General features: G+C 37.4%; 1 protein-coding gene across 9 annotated transcripts in view; it reads right to left on the bottom strand.

The window, feature by feature from the left end:
* Positions 1–24,042, bottom strand: part of KDM6A (lysine demethylase 6A) — a 221,654-nt gene that overhangs the window by 6,990 nt on the left and 190,622 nt on the right. For all 9 annotated transcript variants that reach the window (XM_035003448.1, XM_035003482.1, XM_035003443.1 and 6 more), the window contains 3 exons: positions 20,757–20,871; positions 17,014–17,201; positions 16,064–16,205 (listed from right to left, as the gene is read on the bottom strand). In XM_035003448.1, coding sequence (XP_034859339.1) covers positions 16,064–16,205; positions 17,014–17,201; positions 20,757–20,871 — 445 coding nt within the window. The remainder of the gene's footprint in view (positions 1–16,063; positions 16,206–17,013; positions 17,202–20,756; positions 20,872–24,042) is intronic.

The raw sequence follows: 24,042 nt of genomic DNA, 5'->3' as shown, positions 1-24,042 counted from the left end.
TTCTAGTATCTGTGACTTTCTAATTTTTTTTTTTTTTTGGTCAATTTCTCGGATATTCTCTTAAAAAATAAGGCCAATGCTCAGCAAGTCTGATGATGACAATATTAGATCATTTACAGTTGAAAATTAATTGATATCTGAATATCAAAATATAGTGATCTTAATACAAAAAACCCAACTCCTTGCTTAAATAGAAGTTGCTAACTTTGGCTCTTATTTGGGCAAGTCAATTAACCTCTTTGGGAGTCAATGTCCTCATCCTTGACATAAGGGGTCTAAAGTCCAGATCTCAACTGCTATAGTTCTATTAAGGCAGGAAGGCACATTATTTCTGTCAGCACTACCTAGACACTCATAAGTAGCATCATCTGTACAGGTGATTTTGAAACTTTTGAGTCTGTACACAAAAAACTATAGATTTAGTTACTACATGACACAAAATTGGTTTCACTACAGCGCTAAAGAAGAAAAAAAGACATTACCTGATTTTAACTTGAGGATAATATAGAATCTTTCATTTATATTAACACAAGTGAACTCTACTTATACCTTTTCTAAAATTCATACTTATGATGCTAACAATATATTGAATTCTCATAATTTGTGATTTTCCTACAGTTTGCTGTCACTATTTGGACTTGTCTGCTAAAGTCTCTTATTCTCCTGTGAATTAGTGGCTCAGGTTCTCCATTTCAAAGAGAACTTGGACTAGATGGTCTCTAAGGCACTTTGCAGCTCTAAAATTTTTGCAGACAATGAAAATACCGTAAAGAAAAGGAAATGGGTTTAGCAACTGACTGCTGTTTGAGAGCAAAGTTTTTGTCTGTTTTATTCATTGCCTAGGACAGTGCCTGGCATATAGTAGGTGCTCGATAAACATTCAATTACTTAACAAGTAAAATTTAGAGCATGATAACAGCATATTTAATTTCTCTGAATTTGTATTTCCTTGCTATTTCCTAAGTTACAAGGTTAAAGTATTTTAATTTATCAGAACCCATGTACATTAAGCCAAGGGAAAAAAGATGACTTAAAATATATGTAAACCTATTACTTTATGTAACAAACCTTAAACAATAGCAACTTTACAGTTGTAAGGCAGATCCTTTCAGTATCATAGTCAAAGAATTTCACTCTTAATTTGGCTTCAGCAATTCTTGTGTTTAACTTATTTAAAAGCAAAATAATGTTTTAGATTGTGGTTTGCAAGTCAAACACAGGACAGCTGTGTGTGTGGGGGAGTGGGGAGAGATGTGTCAGGGGAGGTAGCAAGTAAAAAGTTAGATCATGGCAAAAAGAAGATAGAATTCTAGACTATGCCACCAGCTCTTGAACAGTACCTGCTCCTCCCTTTTCCCCTTCCCGCGTCACGTACAATTCACCTCTGAAGCCACTGATCTTACTAAGCAAGTTTTCCAAGCAGGGCTTCAAAATAAGGTCTCTTTCACGGGAAAATAATGCCTAAAACTTTGCAGATACCTTTGGAAAATTTGCAGACTCCACTATGCTCTTGTGTGAGAAACAAAGAAAAAATAATAAAATAATACAATAAAGTACATAAATAATTAAAAATAAGAAAACAGGAGGCATGGTATGAGGTACTTCAGACACGTTATGCCATGTAGGCCTCTTAACAGCCCTGTGAGAGGCACTCGTATTTCCATCTTACCAATAAGCCAACTAGGGCTCAGGGAAGCTCAATTTGTCTGATGTCATAAAGCTAATTTTTAAGTGGCTGGGCTAGGGGTTTGTGAAAACAAAATGTTAAGCCTCCCCTCACTACCTCACACTGTACTCTCTTCTTTCTGGTATCTTTTCCTATCTCTTTTTACCTGCCTGCTCCCCCTCATCTCTTTTGAAGATGAGATTCTTTTTTTTTTTTTTTTAAAGATTTTATTTATTTATTTGACAGAGAGAGACACAGCGAGAGGGAACACCAGCAGGGGGAGGGGGAGAGGGAGAAGCAGGGTCCCCGCAGAGCAGGGAGCCCGATGTGGGACTCGATCCCAGGACCCTGGGATCATGACCTGAGCCGAAGGCAGTCGCTTAACCGACTGAGCCACCCAGGCGCCCTTGAAGATGAGATTCTTGAAGCTCCATCAGCACAGTTTGGTTTTGTGTATCGAACACAGAGCCTTGGTTCTGAGGGGAGCAGTACTCCACTCTACTCAGCGAATGAACTTCTACCTCCAATGCTATGGACTACTTTGGCAGTTAGATTGTAGTTTACAACTTAAGCCTCGTTAGGTAGTTTTATCCAGAAAAAGGCAATTAGTATATATTTTTTTCCTACGAACAATAAAGGGTTAGAGCTAGGGTTATATTAAGAGTAAACACTAAGCCATGAATATGCTGCTTCTGGAATCACAGCTCCAGAATTTTTATTTTGTGAGATACTGGAATCTTAGAAAATCAATTCAACTAATGTGATCTGACAACAAATAACCAAATTGTGGTTTCCCCCTTGCCCTTTGGTTTTTTCCTTAACAGTAAAAGTTTTTGTTTCTTCCCATTTTCAAAAGGTAGCAGTTGGAACAGAAGGAGAACTGAGAGAGACAGAGGCTCTTTTGGAGTCCACAGCAATAAGCAGGTCCTAGAGAGAGGATGTGATTCAACCGAAGGGTAGGGAACAAGAAATAGAAAATAAAAACATTTGAGGAAAGGATGCCTAGGGAAGGCACAGATATACTATTCAAGACTTGACTTTTAACAGTCATCTGGTTCTGCTTTGGTTCATCTCAGGCTTTGGTTTTATGTGACGACAACATGTGAATGTACTGAAGAGCTAAAAACTAAGAGTCAAACAAAATCACTGTTGCCATTTCCTCTTTATTTTAGTTTTGCTGAATTTTAATAAACTTATAGCAATTAAAAATGTAACTTGTTAAAAACAAAATAATAAATCACTAGCAAAAAGCATAAAAATGGGGGCGCCTGGGTGGCTCAGTTGGTTGAACGACTGCCTTCGGCTCAGGTCATGATCCTGGAGTCCCGGGATCGAGTCCCGCATCGGGCTCCCTGCTCAGCGGGGAGTCTGCTTCTCCCTCTGACCCTCCTCCCTCTCATGCTCTCTGTCTCTCATTCTCTCTCTCTCAAATAAATAAATAAAATCTTTAAAAAAAAAAAAAGCATAAAAATGTAGAGGATGGGGCGCCTGGGTGGCTCAGTCATTAAACGTCGGCCTTCCGCTCAGTCATGATCCCAGGGTTCTGGGATCAAGCCCCGCATCGGGCTCCCTACTCCTCGGAAGCCTGCTTCTCCCTCTCCCACTCCCCTTGCTGTGTTCCCGGTGTCTCTCTCTGTCAAATAAAGTCTTAAAAAAAAAATATGGAGGATAGAAGATGCTGTTTTTAAGAAATGCATTTTAGGAACAGGGTGAGAAATGATTTCAGGAGCCAGAAAAGCAGGAAATTCTGTGACTTTTAGGGATCAGTCTGGTTTCAGGACTCTGTGTTTAGCTGTCTGGATGAAAGACTACACAAAAAGGCAGGGAGTATTAAAGACAGCTCTGGCTTGGAAGAAAACCACAAGGAAGAGGCTGATTGAGGGTGTGTTGTATTTGAGGTTACACAGAATCTAATCCACCCAAAAACCCATCTGTAAAGATGGAACCTCAAGAGGGATGGAATTTTAGTGAACAACTTTACACAGGGGATAGAAATGCAAATATACCTGAAATATCAGAATAAGAACACTGAAGACAATAAATAGACTGACAAATGATTATGAACAATATAATCATAAATCAATACATTGGGCAAAAGATAAAGCATGCCATGAATGCAAAAGGAAGGAGCAGCTCATCTTCCATTGAGGGGAGATGGGAAATCACAGAAGTTTTCATAAAGAAGTTGTCAATTTAGATGTGAGCAAGGAGGAGAGGTGGGAGGAAGGCATCTTCCAGGCAGTGCGAATGCCATGAACAAAGCTAGTATGGGGATTATTCAGGAAACAAACAACTGTTGCTACAAGATTTTAATCTCGGGATGGGGTTTCTGGGCCAGGAGAATAAAGGAATAAAGCCACAGTGACAGTACATTATGTTGAAGTGAAGACAACACTGGGGACTACTCAGACATTCCAAGAGTAACTTAGGACTAAGTTGCCAAAGTTAGTTCCCAAATACCACTGTGGAGACAGATAAAACATGGGTTAACTTGATACAACAAGTCTTTATGGTAACAACCTTAGCCACTAAGAAGTAAATGGGGTACAAATTAAAGTACACCAAGAGGTGCCCTGCCTTGACCAATCTCTCTTACTGAAAGAGCCATGCAGGTAAAGTGAGCCAACATGTGAGCCCTTGAAACAAACTTGCCACCTGTCACTCCAGGGTTTCATTTCCCTAAGACAACAGTGTCTGAATGTAAGACATCTAATAGTTTCATTTAAACCAACCACATGGCTGAAAATCAAGGTCTCAGTCAATGATAAAATGAGTATCTTAAGAATTTTAAATTCCTGGATGGAAAAATCAAACATGAAAGCAAATGTTAACCATGAGGATGTAGTTTTAGAATTTTTAGATTTTGTTTATACGGTGTTCTCACGAAGTACTGTATATTTAACCCAATGGTGTTTCAGAAGACCCAGCCTCAGGATAAGAGCATCAGGATCTACACCAACTATGGACTGGTCTTCATGGCTATACCCTCTCAATCAATTATTAGGCCAACTGGATATTACCAAAGAGCTGGAGTCCATTTGTCCATTAAAAAAATGGGAATTAAAGGGAAAGGGGAGTTAATAGTGAACAATTTGCTTTAATGTATATTCAAAACCTCTGTGCTTGTGATAAAGTTTATATTATGTAGATAGGGTAATAATCTATAGTATGTACCAAAAAAAGGGAAAACAAAAATAGTTAGTTTTAAGAGATCTAATCTAGTCTAGGATGTCAGGGACTTGCCTGATCAGAGGATTTATCTAGGCCACTGTGAAAGAGATTCCCAGGGTTCTTCCCATAGAGCTTTGAATTTACTTGTTAAGAACAGAGACTAGAAATCTATTTTAGTAAGAGTCTCTGCTGATTTTTATGATTAGGGAAGTAAGAACCAGTGCAAACCTCTTACTTCATAAGTGATGAAATTGGGAACAATGTCTAAAATTTGTAGTATTCTTCAATAGACATTAGTACTATACCAACTTCATGAATCACATTTTTATGATAAAAGCCTTTAAGAGACTATAGAAAGAAAGCTTCAGGGGGGAGATTAAGAGCAGATTCTAGATCTAGACTGCCTGGGTTCAAATCCCAGCTCCACACATACTTCATATTCTCTGTGCCTCAGTTTCCTCACTGCAAAAAAAAGAGGACAACTAACACTGCTATTATGAAAATTACATGTGTTACATAAAATGTTTAGACTAGTACCTGGCAATTAGTGATCAGTATTTAAATTCAACATGTCAAATTCTTAAATAATTACTAAACTGAAGTTTTTTTAATTTGAAAAAATTGTGCAATGAGTGCCAACTAAAAGTGCAATAATTATACCAAAAAGAACATAAGGCAGATTATTTAAAAGGCGTTTAGTCTAGATCCCATTAGGTCAGGATTTCTCAATCAAGGCACTATTGTTATTTTGGGCGGGAAAATTCTTTGTTGTGAGGGGCTGTTCTGTGCATTGTGGGGTGCTTAGCAGTATCCCTAGCTTCTACCCACAAAATATCCATAGTACCCATCCCATTCAAATCATGACACTGCCCTATGTCCCCTGAGGTAGGGGTCAGGGGGAGGCAAAACTACCCACAGTTGAGAACCACTGCCCTAGGTCCATGAATATTATACTTGAAAAACAGAAGGTGACTGAGGTGTCTATAACTAATATTAGTATTAACAATTATAACTATAGCTACCATTTGCTGAGTGCTTACTCTATGCTAAGACTCACATAATACTTACAAAAGGTGTATTAGAAAGATACAGTTATTATTCCCATTTTTCAGAAAAGAAAACAAAGACTAGTAAGTCTGATAATTTACCCATGGTCCCCCCCTACCAACAAATGGGGCAGCTGAGATCTGAAGGCAGACTGGACTCCAAACAACTACACAGTGCTGCCCTGCCTGTAATAGTTCACTGAGACATCAAATAGCACGGAACCTAAGACAGGGAAATTACAAAGGAAAGGCAAATAACGAACAGATAATGATCACATATACACGAAAGGCACAGAGAAGTACTTTATAAAGCATTAATATTGTGCATGTAAAATGGTACATTTAAAAACATCTACAAAAAGCGTGTAAGTGGTCAAAAGTATGACAAAATGATATGACAAGAACTTAAGTTTGTGGGGAGTGGTTTTCAATGGACTTGATACTACTGAAATTTTAGAAAATTTATTTTCAAGTAATGGCTTATAAGCTATAGTATTTTTAGAATGTATAATTACCTAGCAGATTACAGGGAGGTTGATAAGACAATGTATATTCTGAAAATTAACCTTCTATAGACTCCTCAGCATACTGTCTGATATGCTCCTCCTAAATCTGAGACTTCCTAATATTGAACTTTTCCAGAGGAAAATGGGATCTTTGGCATTCTGTTTTTGACATTTGAAAATGTACTGAACTACTTACCATCACAGCGATTTAAGTGGAACTAACAAAGTAGGTGGCGAAGGAACCAGAGTTTCCAACATATTAGAAACATACTATCATTACATTAACTTGCTAACAGCCCAACATGATTGCAACAATTTATACCGTATTTGTTGGACTTGGCTTTATCTACTGTTGAGATTAAACCATTCAACTGCATCTAAAGGAATCTATGTATTGTGAAAGCCTGTTATCTACAGGGAAATCTGATCAGTACCAACAGTCTCCAGAGCTCACTTGCTACACTATCATTTGATTCCTTTTGTCTTTTTTTCTTTCCTTTTCAAGGGTCCTATTAAAAGGAATACTTTAATGCTAAAACATAATGAATATACAAGTCTTACGAAGGTGAAGTTAAAAAGAGCTTTAGCACTATACAGGGAGAAAATGTAGGCCAAAGCAATGTACCTCAAATATTTGAAAATGGAATCATGAATTTTCAAAGAATGAGGTTTCTCTTAGCTCTCAACTAGTTTAAAATTAAAACCAAAGAGTAAAAACTGTATACTATGATGAAGATGGATAATCCGCATCAATAATCTCCCCACCCTCAATTTTAGGTTTTAAAGTGCCTATTTAGTAAAACTTCATTCACTCAAGACCAACCAATGAAAATACCTATGACATAGTTTATACTGGAGTGGGAGAGGGATTTACTTAAAGTAAGTGTGTTCAAAAGTTCTCAAAAATGTACAACCCAAATAAAATTGTGAGAAAACAAATCCAGAATGTGGAGCTCTGCAGAACACAAAGGTCGGCTCTCTTTAAAAAAAAAAAAACAAAAGGAGAAAAAGAAAGAAAAAAAATCATGCAAAAGGACTCGTAGATTTCAAAGAGACTAAAGACACAATGACATACTAAATTCAACGTCAGCATCATAGGGGCTGGTTGGGCAGGGAGAGGTAAAAGCTACAAAAATACATTTTTGCATAGTTGGGGAATTTCAAATACAGTCTGTATTAGCTAATTACTATTGAATTTCACATTTCTTACATGTGTTAAACATTACTGTGGTTACACAAGAATATCCTTATTCTTTTTTTTAAACATAAAGCATTCTTTTTTATTTAACATAAAGCATTCCTTTTTTTTTTTTTTAAGATTTTATTTATTTATTTGACAGACACAGCGAGAGAGGGAACACAAGCAGGGGGAGTGGGAGAGGGAGAATCAGGCTTCTTGCCGAGCAGGGAGCCCAATGCAGGGCTCGATCCCAGGACCCTGGGATCATGACCTGACCCAAAGGCAGACACTTAACGACTAAGCCACCCAGGTGCCCCAAGAATATCCTTATTCTTAAGAGATGCAGGTTGAAGTGTTTGGGGTCATGTCATAATGTTTGCAAATTATTTTTTCATATGGCTCAGCCAAGAAAGTGTGTGCATATGCACATGTGGAGACTGCTAAGTAAATGTGGCAAAAACTTATCTGAGGACTCCAGATGAGGTTATATAGGCATTCACAGTACTATTCTTTCACTTTTGGTAGATTTTTAAAATTACAAAATAAAACGTTGGAGGAAAAAGTATAAACAAATTTTGGAGTAGGGGCATGCAGCAATGCATTACATGCAAATCTGATGTATTTTAAAGGAGAATAAGGTATTAATATGGAAAAAATATCACAGTTCAATGAGTTAAAGGAAAAGATCAGTAGCCTTACATTCTGATAAAGTCTTTCTTACTTCATTTCTTTGTATAGGCACTGTTCTATTTTTAAAATAGTGAATGGTTGAGAAAACTTAACAGCTAACACCTTAGGAGGGTTACCTGTCAGCCAGGTGAAAGCTACAAACGTGTGTACCAGACTCCTTTTCTAAGCAGTAGAGCCACATAGTCATCTGGCTACTGAACAGAGATCCCCACTAAAACATCACAGGAAGAATTCAAGTTCTGCATGTCTTAAGTCTGCCAAGCTGGTAATCACTCCCCACACCTAATTCAGTTCCTCTCTTCTTCCTTTACTCCCAGCTCCATCAACAAGCACGTATGTCCCCTTGCCTACCCAAGGTAAAGCCCCAGCAGTACAGATTCCTCTCACCTCCGCCACCCAATCACCAAGTGTAGTCTATTTTACCCTCTAACCTTTGTCCCTCCTCTTGTCTGAACTGCAGCAACTACCTTCTCATTTATTCCTCTAAATCTTCTTCTTTTTTTTTTTTTTAAAGATTTTATTTATTTATTTGAGAGAGAGAAACAGCATGAGAGGAGAGAGGGTCAGAGGGAGAAGCAGGCTCCCCGCTGAGCTTGGAGCCCGATGTGGGACTTGATCCCAGGACTCCGGGACCATGACCTGAGCTGAAGGCAGTTGCTTAACCAACTGAGCCACCCAGGCGCCCTTCCTCTAAATCTTCTGCCCTCCATTTATTGCTTCATCTTGCTGCCAAGTGACCTAACATGCAAATTTGATCATTAAAAAGATTTCAAAAAACAAATTTGAGAGCGAGCAAGCATGCGAGCGCAAAAGGGGGGGGGGGGGAGGGGGGGGGGGGGAAGAGAGAGAGAGAGAATCCCAAGCAGGCTCCACACCCAGCACAGAGCCTGATGCGGGGCTCGATCACACAACCCTGAGATCCTGACCTGAGCCAAAATCAAGAGTTGGAAGCTTAACCAACTGAGCCATCCAGGCGCCCCTAAAAGATGTAAAATTCTAAAGGCTTCCCACTGGTGGCTGCTCCCAATGTGAAGTCTACCTGAAATTTTTAGCAACATGTTTAAATCTATACTCTTCAACTAATATGAACAAGTAGGGCTTAAACCTGAAAAGACACTTAAAAGTTTGGTCTAAAGAAGGAGAAACTAAGTTTGCTTATAATATATGGGGTATGTGGAAAAAAGTTTATATTTATTTAGACAGTTAAAGGAAATCAAAAGAGAAAGTTATTCACTGAGCCTCCACTAAAATTCTTCTAAGGAGTTAGGCTGTTAACTTTTCAAGTCAAGGTCACTGCATTGTAAAATGAAAGAAGTAATAAGATAATATTCTTTTGACTCATGCCAATGCAGAAGGTATTTGGAAGAACGTGAAGCAGAGTATAAAGATTAGTGTATTTTAGTAGAACAACTAGGATGTAGAAAGTGAAAGAGATTACTATATGATTTACTCAGATAAAGTACTTTATGGAATTACAGGACTCTAAAAGACCCAATTTGAACTTGGGAAATGCAAGGAAAAAAAACAAGAATAATGTTGACTTGATGAATTAACTACAGGTAATTCATTCTCAAAATGATAACAAGAAATTAGTAGGGGGCAATAGAAGAGAACACCATTCTCCCATTATTAAATCACTCGGTGCCAAGAGAGGTACATGATCTATTACTATACTCCCACAAATTTTTCATAAATTTTGCATAAACTCACTTGGTGTTGAAACTTGACCTGAGGCTTTTTATAGTTTTTGCTTAGCTCATCAGGGTGACTGTATGTTTTACCACGGAAAAATTAATGTGTTTGATTCCAGGATACTGCCACAGACCTTACTAGAAGGACAAAATAGATCATATATGCACTGTATTTCTTTTCTAAACCCAAAGAATTCTGAATACCAAACCACATTTGGCCTAAGGGTAGGATAAAGGACTATGGAGCTACAGTACTACTACTTCTGTGAGGCCTTTCCTTAATGTTCCCCTCTCTTAGAAGTGCCTTCCTCTGTGCTCCCCCATTTTTTAAACCAGTATCTTCACGAGCAAAGATCCCATATTTTAATGCATTGACTATTTCCCCATTTATTATAAATGGCTTGAGAAGTGATCAAGTCCCTCTCTCCCCTAGGACAATATCACAGCACCAACTCAGTTCACAATAAATATGAAACAAATATGAAAGCATGAAAAGAACTGGGTGGAGATGAATGAGTGGATGTGAAGGTACAAGGTACATTTTGCTTGCGCTGTTTCTGATTAACACAACTATCAAGACCCAAAAATTACACATTGTTGATTCATAGTATTTAGAACTAAAAACAATAACTCGGGGAGGAAGTTAAGGAAGAAGACTGTCTTTGTATATATATCTTCTCCATTCCACTTCTTGCATGGAGCTGATAATTTTTTTTCTTTTAAAATAGTCTACAATTCGCATGTTCAAGGTATCCTGAATTAATACCTTACTAAAAGATAATTCAAACAAGGAGGGAAAAGGGGGGGAAGTGTAAAAATTGCAATTCATATTAAAGATGTTTTTAAAATACAAAACAGAGTAGCAAAAATAAATGGAAAATTCAAGTACACACGGAAAGGCAGCAGTGGGAGAAATGGCTGACAAGGTAAGTGGGGGTCAGATTTGAGGTAGAAATGGGGGATTTTAAAGAAAGTTTACATTTATGCCTTTGTATGTTTAGCTTAGTTGGTCACTGGAAACCTCAGCAAGAGAACTGACTGGGACATATTTAAGGTAGAAAGCCAAACTGCTATGGATGGTGGAGTGGACCGGATATGAAGAAAAAGACTCAGGCCAAGGAAAGAAATGGCAAGAGAGAACCATTACTTAAGAATTGGTATAGCTCACAAGCCAGGACAAACCAATACCACTTCCTTTGTTGGCAGGATACTAGGTTTGAGGACCAAAGCAATGATGTGGGTACAATTTTACAGCAAAGCCGAGCTTGTGGAAAAAGACACTCTCTATTTCTGAACAATACATTCCCCATGCTGGCTTCTGACCTTTATCTGGTTCACTATTTGCTTTTCTTAAATAGAAGTATTCCTCTAAGCTCTGTCTCCAACTCCTCCCCTTTTCTTTCTCTCAAGGCAATCACAAATGGCTAGACAGAAGACCCCCTCGTCTGTCGGCTCTAACTTTGCTCTCCGGAGTTCTGCATTTCCTACAGCTTCCGCTAAACAGCTCTATCCAACTATTTTATTGGCTCCTCAAACTTGCCACTGCCCCAAAATGAAGTCCTGTGCCAAAGATACATTCAAGTAGCTTTCATACAAGATGGCTATGGGCATTTAATCCTGGCTCTAACTACCTGGGTGACCTTGGGATGCTGAGGGGTAGAACTCAGATAAACTCTGGGAAGCACTTTTCTTAGTGCTCAGCTAAGTACCAAACTCAATTTATTATTTTTATTCTTATATAGATTTTTAGAGAGAGAGCATGTGAGCGGTGGGGGGAAGGGTGCAGAGGGAGAGGGAGAGAATCTTAAGCAGATCTGAGCGCAGAGCCCAATACGGGGCTTGATCTCACGACCCTGAGATCCTGACCTGAGTCGAAATCAAGAGTTGGACACTTAGCCAACTAAGCCAGCCAGGTCTGCCCCCCAAAATCAATTTATTAACTAGCATTATTACTAAAACCACATAGAACCCAGACTTGAAAACCCAAACTATCTTTGATTCACTCGTTTCTCTTACCATCCAAAAGCTTATGCTGTTTATTTAACTGCTAGAAAGTACTTTATGAAACCCAAATTAGATCGTATTAGTTAAAAACCCATCAAAAGCTAACAGAACAGACTTATGTTTGGCACACAATGCATACTCTCTGGCACTAAGAACTTTTATTCTACTACTCATCACACACATTGTCCTCAAGCTAGAATGTACCACCGCATACGTAGCAGAGTTGTATCATATATGCATTTAAGATCATGCAAATACCCAGTAGGGAAGAAGTCAGGAGGGAGAAGCAAAACAGGTAGGTGCTGGGGACAGAAGTAGAGCCGAGGGAAGAAAAGATGACCTGGAGTGAGTATGCACCTGCTGGTCCTCTGGGCAGCAGTTCTTCTGAGCCTCTTACCGAGTCAGCAGCCTTACCATGCTGAGTATGATTGTAATAGTACAAGAGGGCCTCTCCACAGAAGCCCAACGACTTCACCTAGTGCTCAAGTGAAGAAAAGGGATTTATTCCCTCGCTGGAGGCAAATGTGACTGTGCTGGACTGAAGGAGACATGGTATGCATGACTTTGTAGATGAATGGAAGCGTCTTCCTGATGGCACAAGTTTGGTCTTAAACTGGCTTCAGGTGTTATTCCTCTGTCCTCTCTCCTCTCCCTGCCTCCACATCTTTAGCCTTCACACAAATTACCTGCTTCCCAGAACACAGACTTTTCTGATTCCATGGAGCTGGAAAGAATCCAGTGGGGATCCGTTGTTGTATTTCTTTCAATCTATCCATTTATATGCACTTTTACTTCAAGATAAGACCTATACCAGATACAGAGAGATGACAGACACACATATACCCTCTCTCAGTGCCTAGCCTAGAGCCTTGTATACAGTCAGCAAACATTCATTAAATTATAGAAAGTACAAATGGAAGAAAAGGAACAATGTTGGCTGGTGAAAAGTACATTTTTAGTAATAGCTGAATGACTATGCTTTAAGAGGGAAGTTTATAAAGCAAGGCTTAGGGGTCTGAATTTATAGTGAACATTTTCAATCAGTGTGATGACAAAAGGAGCTTGCTAATCACATCTCATGACAACTCAAGCTGGGAGCAGAATTCTTAATATAATGAGGAACACAATAAAGATTTAAATGACTGAATATTTTGTAGCACAGAGTAAAAATGGGAGTAAAATGAGTATGTAAGTGCATTTAGGTTAAAAAAAGAAGGTAGGTATGAGGAACAACAGTACCACAGGTAATTATAAGTTGAAAAACATCCAAATGGTGTGTATCCAATTTCAACACAACACAACTTTATAACAAAGATGAATGTGAGTGTCAATGCTCAACATTTCAAATGTTAAGAGGGATGATGATAAACTGGAAGGAGTCTAGAAGGATGACAAGGATGATGGGGACGGAGGGATGGAAAAGATGATAGAGGTGAGAGATGTTTAAATTAATGACGACCAGGTAGGAAGAAGAACAGAATAGGACAATGATCTTCCCTTGATTCCTTTTTCCTTCTTGCCACTTCCTCCCCCAACCCGGCAACATATGTCAAATTCTGTGAGCTTTAGCTCCATCACAGACCCTAATTTGATCCCTCTCTCTACCCCCATGGGTAAATGTCTGTCTAGGTTGGTCTGTCCTGTTGCAATTGCCTTCTAACTGTCCACCCACTCCCCCTTTCCAACACTGCCTCTTGGAATCCATTCTCTACAAAGCAACCAGATTCATTTTCTTAAAAGTTTAAATCAGAACCAATCCGTCTCCTGCTTATACTCCTCTAATGCTAACCTATAACACCCAGAACTAACATATAAACTGCTTACCATGTCCTAAAAGTCCATGTCCAATCTGGTTCCTGCTCACTTCATTGAGCTTACTGCAACCCCCCTTTCTCTTAGTCTGCTAGTATATACTGGCCTTTCTGTTCTACAAACATGCCAAAGATGTTCCCCATTCAGGCCTGAAATTTTCTACCCCTAGGTATTTGGTTGACTCCATCTCAGTATTTGGGTCTAAGCACAAAACTCATCTTCTCAGACACTTTCCTTGACTGCTGTAGAAAAAACCAGCACTCCCACCCTCACCCCCCAAATATTACGCATTTCATCTTATTCATACTACTTGTTAGTAACGTATTCATTTGTCTGGTGGTCTGTCTTGCTCCACTAGAATTTAAGTCCCCTGAAGGGAGGGGTTTTAATTTAAACACTGCACAGAGTTGGTTCTTAAACACTTGTTGAATGGGATACATTCTACATAAATCCGAAACATATTTAGGGATTTAGGACCAAATGACAGGTAGATTTTAGGCCAATGTGTAAAGAACTTTCAAGAATTATAGTGAGGTAATGAGAATTATAGTGAGATAACGTTCTCATCTACCTCACTAGATGACCACAAATTATGGAGGCTACAGAATGGATTACTGCACTTAGTAGTAGTTTTGACTAAATGACCTTAAAAATCCTTCCCAATTATAAAATTCTAATCTATCTAAAATGTAATGAGTCACTTTCAATCTATATAGCTATTAGAGAAATGGTTTCTATGCTGTACCATCCCTCTACCTTCTTTAGGAGATCTGAATTAGCTTCTAGTTTATGCCTATCTCAAATTTACTAAACATCTTCAGTGACTTTAAATCATTTTTTGCCCCAAAAGTAACCCTGAACTTGCCCTTCAGAGCAAGGTACCACCGTCAGATATAGTAAGATAAATGGATAGATAACCCCTCACACCCCACTACCAATTACATTTATAGAATACAGTACCCAAGAGCCAACTTTTTAAAAGGATTTGTATATCATGTGATGTAATGAGCACTGGGTATTATATAAGACTGAGGAATCACTGAACTCTACCTCTGAACCTAATAATACGCTACATATTAGTTAACTGAATTTAAAAAAAAAGGATTTGTACATTATTTGCTATGATTTGGGTTTTGTTACCTCTTGTCTCCCCTACTATTTCTGCCCAAGACTAGCTAAAAACTGCAACTGATAAAAGGACTATATCATAAGATAATCCAGAGGTGTGTTACCTTGACCACTACAATTTCTGTTTGAATGAAATTTTGGACTTAGGTTTGAAATCAGTTTATTAAGACAGGATTACTTTCAAAAGACAGTATTTTGAAAATGACATATTCTGACCAAATTAATATAGCTGCAGGAGAAATACTTAATATAAGCACTACTTTAACAAATATGAAAACTATAAATATTTTATCAGTGAGTATAAAGCAGTGTATTCCAAAATGAGTTTTTGAGGAGATCAATTCTTTAAGAGATACTGGCCAAACAAATAAGTTTGGGAAATACATTATATAACCCTCCTCCTTCCCCATTCACAAAACATACCAACACTTATAGTCTCTACAACATTTTAGAAAAACTATTAAAAGAATAAAGGACTTGTAAAACTTTATCTAATCCATCATCTTCCATTTCTTTGACCAGAATCACCCACCTTTTCAGGGTAGGGGCAGCAGTGGCAGAAAATACAATTTAGGGAAACACTGCTATATAGCACTATTTGAAAATATTACTTCTAAATATATTTACAAAATAGCTAAGACAGAAACTGGCAATAAATGAGAAGCTTAGTAGGATATATATATTCAAATAACTTGTATTAGGTGTTTAAAGCAGCTAAGAAAAGGAACAATTATAAGATGGATGATTTCATTAAAACAATTAAAAAGTTGCCATTTTAGTTAAGTCCTTATATTAAATGCTAATTTATCTGTACCAGCAATTATTTTGTGATGCCATTCTCTCCCCCTGATACCAAGGGCAGTCTTTCAATATTAAAACTCAAGTTCTCCTAGGAATCAGGTGGCTCAGAGGGTAGTGGGGAAGCACAGGCCTGTGAATCTACTGGTTTAGAATCATTTGTGTGCCTTCATTCCTTTTTGTACCATAGCGTACTGACTATCTGGAAGGGAAAAATACTTTTAATGTGTGGATACTCGTACTACATTTTACTAGACTTCTGAACCTTTTTGTTGGGATGTCAACATAATTCTATGGGTGTGGGGGGAAGTACTGAATAGTTAACACTCCCCAAAAAGAGAGGGACTACAGCAGTTTTAGAAAGCACTTACTTAATCATTTCAAAAAGCTTTGGATCTGAGACCTTGATATTTCGTGCCATATTCCAGGAAAGATGAACCATGGGTACTATTGACTTCACACTTTGCAATTTGTTCCATTCGTACCGTTCCACTGCCAACTTATACTGGCAGGCTAGGAAAAAAAAAACAGTTATAAAATAGCAACCCAAAGTACCAAAAGATATGAAGTTACCATTATCACCTTCTCAGATGTTATCAATACCAATTCTGAGAACCTCAAAACATTACAAAAATAATTTTTATGTTTCTTTGATAATTATGGCAATAATAATAGTAGTGAACACATAAAGAGTGCTTACTATAACTATGTGCCAGGCATTGTGCTGAGCTATTTTTATACATTATCTCATTTCATCTTTATCATTACCTTATTAATTTTATTATTCCCATTATACAGATGGAAGAAATTGAGGCCCAGAGAGGTTATATAACTTGCCCAAAGTTGCAAGAGCCAGGTCCTGGTCCTAATCCAGGTCTTTCTGGCTCCAAAGGCCATATTCTTAATCTGAATTATCTACTGCCTGAAGGCAGGCATAATTCAAACAGATTTTGACATATTAGGGCTATTCATACAACATACCAGATAAAAGAAAAATTTGAAAGAATGAATAACCACTCTATTTTGCCTTCTCCCATAAAGGGTTTGCTTTATAAAACAAAACCAAGCACTCTAAAAATTAAAAGTGTATCTTCCTTGTATATAAAGACATTAATTTGTTATTTGCTGAGATCTATGGTCTTGGATTTCTACCTGTTAACTTGAATTTAATTTCTTGTACTACAAATTAAAATTTTATTCAAGGAGATACAACTCTTCTTCCAATTACTAGTGAGTTATATTCCAAGAAAAAAAAAAAAAAACCTATCAGATACAATCCTTTATAAGTCAAACTTTTTTTTTAGCATATTCTTTAAAATACCTGTAAGTGGACCAACATTCCAAGCAATGTTGTTGCACCAGCCAATAGCCTGAACCCAATGAACAGTGCCCGCATTTATCCAGACCAAATCTCCAGGTCGCTGAATAAACCTATACACTGGAACATTTGCTTCATAAAGATCTTCAAGGTTGGGCCACCAAGAACCCATGAGGAAATTCAAATTATTTCTGAAATAAGAAAAAATAATGCAAATGGATCAAATACTTAAATAAAGCTCCTTAATAAGACTGGGAAACAAGGTCAAAACTTCTTAAAACATGCTCATTCACACTGCATTGAAATAAGAACTACCGTATGTAATGGGAGTAAAATTACAGTTAAGTATTGAATAACTTATCCAAAGATCAGTACTACTAACGTCAATTGATTTTTCAAAGATCCAAATGAAATCCAAAGCTCCTTTTAAGTAACACTTATACATTAACTTAATTTCATTTCACTAAAGGCTATTTGACTGAACACTTCTTCACGGAGTAGTACCAAGAAATCTCTAAAAGGTAAATGGAAGGTGGAATTGACATCAAGTCACTTAAGTCCATAAACAGGAACGCTATGGCAAATATAATGAAGTATTAGGAACTTTGATTTCTGAGGCAAAGTGGAAAAAAGAATGGTCTCTACTGCTGTTTTGAATTCTAATAGGAAAAGGAGACAGGATGTCAGTCTCTAGAGTTTTGATACTAGTTAAAACTATGCAGCTGAAAACAACTTCATAAAAAACAAATAATCATACACATGCACAAATAACCGTCATCATTGCGGCCGCCACCACCAATGTACTTTGGAACCATTCTATGGATCTTAGTAAGCTTTTACTTTAAAATCTGGTTTCTTGGGCGCCTGGGTGGCTCAGTCGTTCAGTGTCTGCCTTCGGCTCAGGTCATGATCCCAGGGTCCTGGGATTGAGCCCCACATCGGGCTCCCTGCTCTGCAGGAAGCCTGCTTCTCCCTCTCCCACTCCCCCTGCTTGTGTTCCCTCTCTCGCTATGTCTCTCTCTGTCAAATAAATAAATAAAATCTTTAAAAAAATAAAAAATAAAAAAATAAATAAAAATCTGGCTTCTTCTTTTTCTACTTCATCATGATATAATATGAAGTATTTTTTAAACCGCATAGCAACTTTTCCTACAAGAGAAGTTTATAAAATTCAATAAGCTACATTTTGGGGAAGGAAGAACTTGCAGAATGGAAATGTTCCTTTCCTTATGATCTAAGAAGTAGTCTTTACTTTTGTCCTGTGCCAAAGGATACAATAAAGTGTATTGTAATTATTGAAATAATTGAAATTATTCTCTTTGGTTTAAATTTAACTTGTTTAGATCAAGGGCTGGCAAACTATGGCCCATGAGCCAAATCCAGCTCACCTATTTTTGTAAATAGAACTTTTATTAGACCATAGCCATGCCCATTCATTTACATATTATTATACATGACTGCTTATGTACCACAGTGACACAGCTGTGACAGAGACCATATGACCTGCAAAGCCTAAAATATTTATTATCTGGCCCTTTCTGGAAAAATCTCACCAACAGCTGATTTAGATGGAATCTTTGCCTTATTTTTTTTCCTTAAAAAAATGCAAGGCTGCTCTTCAAAGTCTAGAAGACTGCCAATGGTAGCCTAACTGCAAGGGGATATGGATGGGCTTACTGTCTGTAATAAGGCTCAGTAGACACAGTCCAGAAAAACTTGCCTATGAAGCAAAATATGGTTACAAACACAAATTCTATCCCTACTTCACCCATGTGTTGCCATCATAACATTGGAGGAACCTTTCTATCCAAAAGCAAGCAAGCAATCAAGTAAGCAAGACCACCAAATAATCAACAACTAAGTTAAAAAAAAAAATTAAAGTTACCCCCAAAAAGCAAGCATCCTTTTTATCATATATTCAAGTGAATGGTTATTTCAAGACAGATACTGTTTAAAGTCATAACAAAAACTACAGACACGGTCACTATCAGTCAGTATCAAAAGCAACAATCCTTATGTGAAACAAAATTACACTGAAATGCTGGGGTAGCAAGTGCTATTTCTGCAGCTTAAATTTACCTAACCCTTCATACTTTTGATATTTTTATTATCCCCAAGTTCACGCTTTTTAGACATCACCTGCCTCTTCTAATTATCTTTGTTCCCAGATTACCTCCGCATTAGGTAGGAAAGAAAAACTAAATCCTGAAGAGAGCCAATCTCTACTCAGAAATAATGAACAAGGATTAGTGTACTGTGGTTGTAAAAATATACTACTATCTCAAAGTTTAAGAAATACAAATCTTGGGCGCCTGGGTGGCTCAGCTGGTTAAGCGACTGCCTTTGGCTCACGTCATGATACCGGAGTCCCAGGATCGAGTCCCACATCAGGCTCCCTGCTCAGCAGAGTCTGCTTCTCCCTCTGACCCTCCCCTCTCACATGCTCTCTCAAATAAATAAATAAAATCAAAAGAAACTAAAGAAAGAAAAGAAGGAAAGAAAGAAAGAAAGAAAGGCAGATCTTTCTGTAGAACAATGGAGATTTCCTACATGACACTGCTCTTTCTCTGCTACCACCAGACTGCTGGTCCATAAAAGTAAGCACAGATTAAAGTAGATCAGGTTATTTCATTAGAGCATTTGAAACTTTAAAATTTCACATCTTTGGCTTTCTTATATGAAAGGAAATCTGTGTATTAAACAGTAAAAACAATGAAAGGTAATTATCTTTTGCTTGTATATAAGGAAATTTTGGATTAGTGTGGGGGTTTTTTGGTAACTATATTTACACTTGTTACTAAACCAAGAAAGATGTTTACAGCAAAGATCCCGTAACCCAAGATAAAAAAATTCTAAGTTAGTATGTGGAGTATGTGTATAATTAGGTTTCAGAGTCTCTCATAATGTAAATGTTTCTGGTGGTTCCCCCTTTACTTTCTTGGGGTGGGGAGAATAACACCATATATATGTATAATTTATGTTTTTAACCATAATAATTTTCCAGTGTTATTACTAAAGGAAAATATCAACACTTACATAATGGAGTACTTTCCAAAAAAAAAAAAAAGAGAGAGAAAGTTTCCATTTAGACAAATAATTAAGTTTAAACCAATGAAAATAATTCTGAGGTACTCTTTAACACAAGATAAAGAAATAAAGGAAAGCTATTTCTAGGACCTTAAGGAAAGGAATACTTCTACTAGGTGAGTTCCTTCAAACAGAGAAAATAAAATCTGAAGTAGTTGATTAAACTTTGTAAAATTATTTTATAGGAATAGTTGCCAGTGTAGTTTAAAAAAAAAAGGATTTATATCATGGTGATATGACAAAGAGTAATATGCTCAAACTTGAGTTATTAACAACCTATGAAGGGGCTCTATTATAGAATTCCTTCCACTTCTAAAACCATTCATAGTAAAATAATTTTTCTTGGAATATAGATCTGCCACATGAAAAAGTATTTATGTATCAATTGTTCAATTAACCTAATAAACAACTCAACCTTCCTATCTTCCAAATTCAAGGCTGTTACTACCGCATGGAGTAGTTTCAAGGCATCTTTCTTAAAGTATTCTCAGTAATGCAAAGGAATAGACTTGGAATCAAATCAATTTAAATGAATTTTTTGCTGAATGGTTAAGTGAATACTGGCCACATACATTAGGATATCCAGGTTAGTAAGCTGTCCTTTACAATTACTGTTTTTGAGTAATTACGTTTAAAGAAAATTTAGTTTGGAAACCTACTTTTCACAGAAGTCATTCAGAACACCCCAATAACCTTCAGGGACAACAAACCATTCACAGTCACCTGGACCAATATTTATGTTAACTGAACAGAAGTTGTTATTTTCTTGATGACCTGAAATGAGAAAAGAAAAACAGTAATCAGCATACTATAAATTCTATAGAAAAATGTGCCTTTAGAAATAAGACCTCGGAAATGTTCAACATAGAATGTTCTGGTGGTATTCAGCTGTTTGTCATTATTTCTGTGTCTAGTTTTAGAGCAGAGTTTGGTCAGCTCCTAACTTATTCAGTAAGACCTTCTGCAGAGGTAGTCTAAATCAAGACTACAAGCTTAGGTTCTACAGCTAGGCTCCTAAGCTTATGTGAACCTGCGCATGTTGCTAAACCTTTCTGACTCCATTTCCTTATATAGAAGATTAGATAATAACAATTCCAATAAATCACCGGGTTGTTTTGAGGGATCAATGAAATAATGACTGCTCTGAACAGTGCCAAATATATGGTAAGTAATAAGTATTAGCTATTATTGATATTATCACTTCTTTGTGAACTAATCACCATCTCTCACAAGTAGTATTAGGACATCAATAGAGACAAGAAACCTGGTTTTCAAATGTAGCTGTGGGAGTACTGTCAACAAAAGTGATGGAGCAGGGAACTCTGGAGAACTCTTCAGAAACACTAAAAAAAGAAAAAATCTAGTAAAAACTGCCAGAAGCAACCTTACCGGAACTCTGGGCAATAGTCAAGGTTTACAGCGACCAAGTGAATGCCTGACCAGAAAGAACTTACAACACAGTAGGAAACTTTTATGTCACTTTAACTTACCTTATCCCCACCCACATCACTAGTGTGGCAGTGGACTTAAAAATGGTAGTCTTGTGTTCTAGTGTGAGTGTCCCTGGTTCTGGAGGGAGCACAGTGGATCTTGTTCCCAAGGAATTATGTTTTTCTGTTTTGACTTGACTGGAGTTTCCCCAAAGGACTAACACAAGGAGCTTCACTCTATCAGGGCAAGTGGTTCAGTGGAGAAGGTCAAAACATTGAAAGGTCAATGAACAAAGGCAAAAACAGAGTTGGGGCAAGCAACAGACACACCAAAGGCCTGGAAAGAAAAGCTGGGGAGTGAGATTTGGGGGGAATAAAAGGTTTTGAAAAGTTCCCGTGAACACTAGAGAATTTAGAAAGCCACATGCATACCAAGAGCAGGGCGCATGCTCAGAAAAATACCTAAGACCATAAATTGTAACTTCTTGCTAATCTTTAGGCGCAGTGCAAGCAAGGAGGTAAAGGCTAAAAGTACAACTGTAAGCAGCATGGATAAGTGTATAAGGAGTGACTCAACACAGAGGCAATCTGCAAAGACCTGGAGAATTATTTTTTCTTTTCTGTTCATTTTTCCATTCTTCTTTCTTTTTTTGGCACAAAGCACTGAAGGAAATCTGTCAGGTCACTGGCTAACTGCTGAGATAATGGAAAAGAAACTTCAGCTCCCACACGTGCCAAGGAATACAGTCTTTGTGAAAATACTGTGGAAAAGTTACTAAACAAACAGACAACTGTAGCCCACAATAAGGAAGAACAAACCCCGGAGAGGGAGAATCTGATTTCTGTAATTGCCACATGATAACATTCAAAATGTCAAAATATTAGCACAGTACTATGCTTAGGGAACAGAGACCTCAGGGACTACATCTGACCAAGAATACAGTCTTTTCTTTTTTTTAATTCTCAGAGTCTGTTTTCACAAAAAATTATGAGGCTTGCAAATAAACAAAAATGTATGACCCAGTCACAGGAAAAAAAAAAATAACAAAACCTATTCCTGAAAAAGAAGAGACACTGGACTTCACAAACACTTTAAATCAACTGTCTTAAGTATACTTCAAAGAGCTAAAAGAAACCATAAACAAGAACCACAGGAAACAAGGAAAATGAGGTCTCAACAGAGATTATTAATAAAGACACAGAAATTACCATAAATAAAATTCTGAAGCTGGAAAGTTTAACTGAAATTAAAAATTCACTAGTGGGTTTCAAACAACAGATCTGACCAGGTTAAAGCAAGAATCTACAAACTTGTAGATAGGTCAAATGAAACTAACCATTTTGAGAAGAAAGAAAATAGAATGAAGAAAAATTAACAGAGCCTAAGGGACCATCAAATACACTAACCTATGCATTGTGGGAGTCCCAGAAGAGAAGAAGGGACAATAGGGATATATGAAGAAGTGATGGTCCAAAACTTCCCGAATATGACAGAATACATGCATCTATACATCAAAGAAGCTAAAGAAACTCCAAAGTAGGAAAAACTCAAAGAGAGCCACACCAAGACACAGTATACTCAAACTAAAAACCCAAAGAGAATTTTGAAAGCAGGACAAAAAAGTGATTTGTCACATACAAGGGATTATCAATAAGATTAATAGCTGATTTCAGATCAGAAACCATGGAGGCCAGAAAGCAACAGAGTTAACACATTTAAACTGCTGAAAGAAAGAAAGAAAAAAATTAACCAAGAATTCCATATCTGGCAAAACTATTCTTCAAAAATAAAGCAGAAACTAAGACATTCTCAGATAAATAAAAGCTGAAAGAGTCTGTCACTAGCCAATCTGCCATGTAAGAAAATGCTAGAGGCTGAATTTTTGGGCTGAAATGAAACAAAGACAGTAATTCACAGCCCTGTGATGAAGAGATAAAGTACTATAGTAAAAGTAACTACCTAAGTTGGAAGATTCACACTTTCCAATTTTGAAACTTACCTCAAAGGTACAGCAATCAAACCAATGTGGTACTGACATAACGACAGAGATATAAATCAAGGTAGGAGCATCAAGATTTTAGAAATAAATCCATACATCTGTGGCCAACTGATTTTCAACAAGGGTGCTAAGACCCTTTTATAGAGGAAAGAACAGTTTTTCCAACAAATAGTGCTGGGACAACTGGGTATGTAAAAGCACAAATTTAGACCCTTAGCTCATATAAAACCACATACAAAAATTAATATGGATCAAATATCCAAATATAAGAGCTGGAACTATAAAAATCTAAGAAGAAAACCAGGGGTAAAACTTGATAACCCTGGATTCAGCAGTGGTTTCTTACATATGATACCAAAAGCACAAGCAACCAAACAAAAAATGGATAAACTGAACTTCATCAAAATTAAAAACTTTTGGGGCGCCTGGGTGGCTCAGTTGGTTAAGCAACTGCCTTCGGCTCAGGTCATGATCCTGGAGTCCCGGGATCGAGTCCCGCATCGGGCTCCCTGCTC

This window comes from Mirounga leonina, unplaced genomic scaffold (assembly GCF_011800145.1).
Source record: "Mirounga leonina isolate KUSES-001 unplaced genomic scaffold, KU_Mleo_1.0 Mir_101609, whole genome shotgun sequence".
Lineage (NCBI taxonomy): Eukaryota > Metazoa > Chordata > Mammalia > Carnivora > Phocidae > Mirounga > Mirounga leonina.
The sequence above is the reverse complement of the archived record's forward strand: the minus strand, read 5'-3'. Positions and strand labels throughout refer to the sequence as shown.